The sequence below is a fragment of the Propithecus coquereli genome, unplaced genomic scaffold (genome assembly GCF_000956105.1).
Source record: "Propithecus coquereli isolate 6110/MARCELLA unplaced genomic scaffold, Pcoq_1.0 Scaffold184, whole genome shotgun sequence".
NCBI lineage: Eukaryota > Metazoa > Chordata > Mammalia > Primates > Indriidae > Propithecus > Propithecus coquereli.
Window position 1 is genome coordinate 318,920 of NW_012143190.1, and position 6,538 is coordinate 325,457.

Here is a 6,538-nt window from a genome sequence, read left to right on the forward strand (position 1 = left end):
TTATTTTAGCTAAGTTGAGACATTATATTACTTGGTATATTAGATTGTTATAATACATTCATGCTCCCAATGAATGTTGTCTTCCAAGCCCTTGTGTTGTCTCCACCCACACTATGGACTTGATCCTGGTTTTTGGTCAAGGGGATATAAGAATATGTGATACAAGCAGAGACTTCATAAGCACCATGTAAGAAACCTGTCCTGCTAGGGACATCACAAAGAAGAGAAACAAGATGCCAACTGCCAAAAGTATAAGCGAGGGCACGAGGTACATGAGCCAGCCTCCCAACTATCTGAAAATGTATGAATGAACTCAGCTGACACCACATGGAATAAAAGAACTGCTTAACTGCATCTAGCCCAAATTGACAGCCCAAGTCATGAGCAAATAGAAAGTTGTTTTAGGGCACTAAGTGTTGGGGATGGTTTGTTATGTACTAATAGATAACTGATACATTTGAGAAGATAAGAATACATTGGAGTTGGAAGATGACATGACCAGGGCTTGGCCTAGATAATGCCCAGGTCCCTCATGGTCTAACCCTTGACTCTTTAATGCTGAGACTAACGTATTAAAAGGACTTACGTTTTTATGTTTCTGGTCAACTTATCATCCTTGATAAAATTATAAAAGAATGAGATAGACTTTCTGCTTTCTTTTATGACAAATGCCTGTATAAGACTGACCCTCCTACTGAGAACTAAAAAAATATGAATAAAAGACAAAAAAGAATAGCTGTTTGAAGATACCAGAGAGCAACCAAGGCATACAGAATCTGTGGAGTCAAGACCCCAAAAAGAAGAAAAATGCATTAGAGTGAACCTTTATTTCAAGTGAACTCTTTATTCAAAAAGTACTACAAGCCCTAAGCAGGATAAATTCAAAGAAAATCACCATATAAATGTCATAAATTCTGAATTTGCCAATTTATAAGCAGTATGGAGCACAGAGACTAAGAAGTATCAGAAGTTAAGCAGGAGTTTTGGTAATCTCATAGTGCCAGGAAGTCAATTGCTATCTATGCTGACCAAGTAAAAGGAGTCATAGTAAACATTGTAGTCTTTTATTTAAAGCCATTGAAGAAAAATACCCTAGGTTACAGGTAAGTTGGAAATATATCTGCCCTCACAAGACTGCAGTGCACATTGAATCAGCTCAATGACAGACTAAAGGTGGTCTGCCCCTACTCTAATGCCTAATGGAACTGAAAATAAATCTTCTCAGAAGGAAGATAATGTCATCCTCACCATCTACAATTTTTATATATAATATCTGTCATTCAATCAAAAGCTAGCAAGCATAAGGAAACAGGAACAAGAAAGAAAACAGGTCCACAGGTGATTAAGATATTATACTTAACAGACTTAGACTTTAAAATAACTTCAAAAATAGATTAAAACATAGAAAATTTCAGTAGAGAACTGGAATAAAAAAATTAAAATACATAAAATTAAATTAAATTAAAATTTGAGAACTGAGAAATACAATAACTGAAATTAAGAACTCAAAAGATATGTTTAACAATAAATTAGACACTGCTGAAGAAAGCACTAAGGAACTGGAGGACATGAAAGTAGAAAGTATCCAAAACTGTGATGTGTCTGAGATTTCACCCTACTTGCAAGCTAACAAGTTAGTTTGCCACAAGTTTCATGGATGCTGGCAGAAAACAGGAGACTCCTGGGTCAGAGATAAAGGATAGATTATGACTTACAGTAATAGCAGTAGCCAGAGTATCAGTATTTGGGCCAGTTCTCTCATCCCCAATTCCTACATGGCTAAGCAAAGATGGTCAGGTGATAACTGCTCACACAATGGGTTGTGTTACAAGAGAAGAACCCTGAGCCAGAGGACCTGCATCTTTTATAATGGACAGTAACATGCCTACCCTTTGCTTCAGAGGGAGGCATTATCTCTATCTTCCAGAGTTGTTTGCCATACAAACATCTTTGACAAAATAATACAAAACAAAAGGCAGCCAGTGCCTCACTTCACAGGACATGCAGAAATGTGAGAGACCTGTGGAGAGTTGTTTCACAACAGACTGAAGCACAGAGATACAAGAGAATGGAAAAAATTGTTAAAGTTATAAGAGACATGTGAGGCCTAGTGTAAAGGTCTAGCATATTACCACGCTTGTAACTGGAATTTCAGACAAGTGAAGAGAGACTAAGGAACAGAAGAAATGTCTAAGAATTTTTTACAACTGACTGAAGACATTAAGCCACAGAGTCAAAATGTACTATGGGTGTACAAAGCAGGATAAATTCAAAGAAAACTATATTTATGTATATCATAATAAAACTGCTCAAAGACAAGACAAAATATTAAAATCAGTCAGAGAAAAAAGACTATGTTCAAAGATGCAAAAATAGAAGTGATAGCTGAATTCTTAAAGAAGCTGATGGGATCCAGAAGACAATGGAATAACATCTTTAAAACTGCTAAAGGAAAATTAATGCTAACCTAGAATTCCATACCCAGCAAAAATATCCCTTCAAAAACAAAGGCAATATGACAACATTTTAAGACAAAATCTAATAGACCCACCATTAAAAAAAATACCACAGGGGATTCTCTAGCCAGAAGGATAATAATCCCAGATAGAAGCACAAAAATGCAGGAAGCAAGGAACAGCATGGAAAGGGTAACTTGATTGATTTATTAAACAATAATAGCAATGACTTGTAAGGTTTTAAACGTTAATATTTGATGGAGGAGATATATGATATAGTCTAATGATCTTTCAGCAACTGGAAAGAGGTAAGAGTGCTAATTTGTATTAGACTGTGATAAATCAATATGTAAATAGTACTCTCTAGGATAAAGAACAAAAGCATGCATAACTGAAAAGTCAATATAAGGGAAGAAATGGAATAGTATTTTTTTAAAATTTGACTGTCCTATTAGACAAGCAAGAAGAAAGTATAAAAGAAAATGTATCCAGTGGTACGAATAAAAAATAAATAATAACATGGTAGATTTAAACCCAAATATGCAATTATATTAACTGTAAACAAACTCAAGGAATGACATAAGTGAGGGTCAATAAGGATGAGGAAACTCAGGTAGAAAAAGCACCAGAGGATGACACAGTGGTGGATAAACAGTAGCAGGGGCCAAGGCCTAACTAACGGGACAATTTGAGGGGCCTGGGCGTTGAAGTAAGGGGAGAAGGAACAACACCAGAGGGACTTACCTGTTTGGGATAGCCATTCCAAACCTCCCATAGGTCATATACCCAAGGTTTCTGAAAAAACAAGGAGCCAAGAGAGATGAAATAAGTTTGTCAGAGCCAAAGGCTGATTTTAGCAGAAAACGTAAGCTCTTCCTGATGTTATTTATAGGAGGCGAAGATGCACAGGAAGATGCACTTTTGTTGTACATATTTCTCCCTCTATAGGTATTTCTAGGTATTCCTTTACAACAGTCGTGTGAACTTCACTACTTCTAGTGAATCTGAGACGAGTGTATAGTGCTGTCTCCTAGAGAAAACTGTTTCAAACAAGTGAATTTACTAACAAAATTATTTCCAAACCAATTATAGTATTGCTTCTGCAGCAATAAAAATATCTTGAGATAGCTGTAGCAATATTTGAGAGAAATCTTGAATCTTGAAGGAAATCTCAAAAATATTAGTTATGTTATTGAAAGTATTATATTCTAAAGGAATTCACATGCAAGAATTTTAAGGACTAAAGACAAATTCCAATGAAAGATATAAAAAAGATAACTTACATCATAGAGAAATGCAATTCCAGCAATAGTGATCATTAGGTAAAATGCAAATCGCCAGCTGCCAAAAGAAAGAAAGTACTTTACTCCCTTGTAAAGGTGATTAACGTTTGAGGAGAAAAGGCTTTGGTATGGCAGAGTTTGGAAAGCACACACTCTGGAGTCAGACAAATCTAAGTGCATCTCTTGGTTCCACCGTTTATTAGATGGCTGCAAGCTTAGGTAAATTACTTAACCTCAAGAAGCCTTAACTTCATCTGTAAGATGCAATAACAACATTTATGTCAAAATATAAAAAAGAATTGAAGATAACTTGTGAAAGTATCAATCATAGCTCTAGTATGAAGTAAGCAATAATAAATGGGAGCCATTATTATTATTATTATGGCTAGCCCAGGTCCAGACACACAATAAATGATGGTTTGATATCAATATTATTAGTATTAGTATTATCACCATAACAAGAAGGAATCTAATCACTTATTTTATCCCCATTTAATTTTCAGTTAAAAAGTTTCTGTGTGGCCATATTTTAGTCTTTTCTCCTAAAAGCATATTTTGAAAGGAAAGATTTTCTTCATGTATGGAGAAAGATCTATAGATTAAGAGACTTTAAAGACATATCAACCAATTGCAACATACGGATCTTATTTTGATCCTGATTCAAATAAACAAACTGTACAGAATATTATGAGACAATCGAGGAAATCTAAACACTGAATATTTACTGTTATTAAATAAAAACTTCTTAGTTATGATGCTGATATTACAATTATGTTTAAAATAAAGAGTTCTTATCTTTTAGAAATACATACTAAAATACTTACAAATGAAATCATACAATGTCTTATATTGTTTCAAAAATCATCTGTGGTGGGGGAGAAAAGTAGATGGGGGTACAGATGAGAAAAGATTGGCCTTCAGTTGATCAGCATTAAAGTTGGTGGTTGGCAAAAGTGTATATAGTTCATTATGCAGTCTTTCTACTTTTATAAATGCAACTTTCCGAAATAAAAAGCTTTTTTGTTAAATTACATCTATTTTATCTAATAATTGCTGAAGGAATAATAACAATATTAAAATAAAATTTGTTCCTTACATTTGTATAAGGCCTTATGGTACTTTATTCAACATACCTGTAAGATAGTAGGAAATAGGAACATAGACATATACCTATGTTGTAAATGAAAAATCAGACTCTGAAAGGTGAGGCCACTTTCCCAGCTCATGTAGTTAAGAAGTAGTAAGGCTGGGAAATTGAAGTGCAGGTTTTTGGACATTGCATCAGGTAGTGTTTCCCGTACATTACCACGACCTCTAAGCTGGATGACAGTCTTTCTTCATAGTTCATTTTGATAGGAGAAGAAAGTAGGGTTCAGTACTCGGGAAGTTGAACCATAAAACTACCCAAAGAGCATTTTACAAAATCAAAGTTAAGACTGGATCACATTTGTTTTATTTGCAGAGAGTATTTCCTTGACTCCCTGGATTATCTTGTCCAAACAAGAAACATAAAAAACAGGAGATAATACGGCCAGCCAGGCCACAAATGAAGCCAAAAGTCTAGGTACTACATCTCATTTTATATGTTTCTCAAATATTTATTGACTTCTTTTTTTTAAAGAATTAAAAATGTAATTGTGCCTTTAGTATCAATATTCTTTTAACCCCAACAGAATGTATATTCATTTTTTTTAATTTCAGTATCTTACGGGGGTACAAATGTTTAGGCTACATACATTGCCTTTGTCCTACCCAGAGCTTGAAGTGTGTCCGTCCCCCAGATGATGTGCACTGCACCCATTAGGTGTGAATATACCCCTCCCTTCCTCCTCACTCCCACCTGCCCAAAACCCAATGAATGTTACTACTATATGTGCACTTAAGTGTTGATTAGTTAATACCAATTGGATGGTGAGTACATGTGGTGCTTGTTTTTCCATTCTTGTGATACTTCACTTAGTAGAAAGGGCTCCAGCTCTATCCAGTATAAAACAAGATCACCATTGTTTTTTGTGGCTGAGTAGAACTCCATGGTATACATATACCACATTTTATTAATCCACTCATGTATTGATGGGCCCTTGGGTCGTTTCTACATCTTTGCAATTGTGAACTGTGCTGCTATAAACATTTGAATGCAGATGTCTTTTTCATAGAATGTCTTTTTTTCCTTTGGGTAGATGCCTGGTAATGGGATTGTTGGATCCAATGGTAGTTCTACTTGTAGTTCTTTGAGGTGTCTCCATATTACTTTCCTTAGAGGTTGCACTAGTTTGCAGTCCCACCAGCAATGTATGAGTGTTCCTATTTCTCTGCATCCACGCCAACATTTATTGTTTTGGGATTTTTTGATAAAGGCCGTTCTCATTGGAGATAAGTGATATCACAGTGTGGTTTTGATTTGCATTTCCCTGATGATTAGAGATGTTGAGCATTTTTTCATATGCTTGCTGGCCATTAGTCTATCTTCTTTTGAAAAGTTTCTGTTCATGTCCTCTGCCCACTTTTTGATAGGGGTTGTTAGATTTTTTCTTGCTGATTTTCCTGAGTTCTATATGTATTCTAGTTATCAGCCCTTTATTAGATGTGTAACAAGTGAATATTTTCTCCCATTCTGTAGGTTATCTGTTTGCTCTTGTGATAGTTTCCTTGGCTGTTCAGAAGCTTTTTAATTTGATCAGGTCCCATTTATTTATTTTTGTTGTTGCTGTGATTGCCTTTGGGGTCTTCTTCATAAATTCTTTGCCTAGGCCAATGTCCATAAGAGTTTTTCCAACATTTTCTTGTAGAATTCTCATA

At 35.1% G+C, this 6,538-nt stretch overlaps 1 protein-coding gene across 1 annotated transcript in view; it reads right to left on the minus strand.

The window, feature by feature from the left end:
• Positions 1–6,538, minus strand: part of CERS3 (ceramide synthase 3) — a 132,524-nt gene that overhangs the window by 63,783 nt on the left and 62,203 nt on the right. Inside the window, exons 5-6 of the mRNA XM_012642688.1 lie at positions 3,740–3,797; positions 3,201–3,251 (exon numbers count right to left, since the gene is read on the minus strand). Of these exons, the coding sequence (XP_012498142.1) occupies positions 3,201–3,251; positions 3,740–3,797 (109 nt within the window). The remainder of the gene's footprint in view (positions 1–3,200; positions 3,252–3,739; positions 3,798–6,538) is intronic.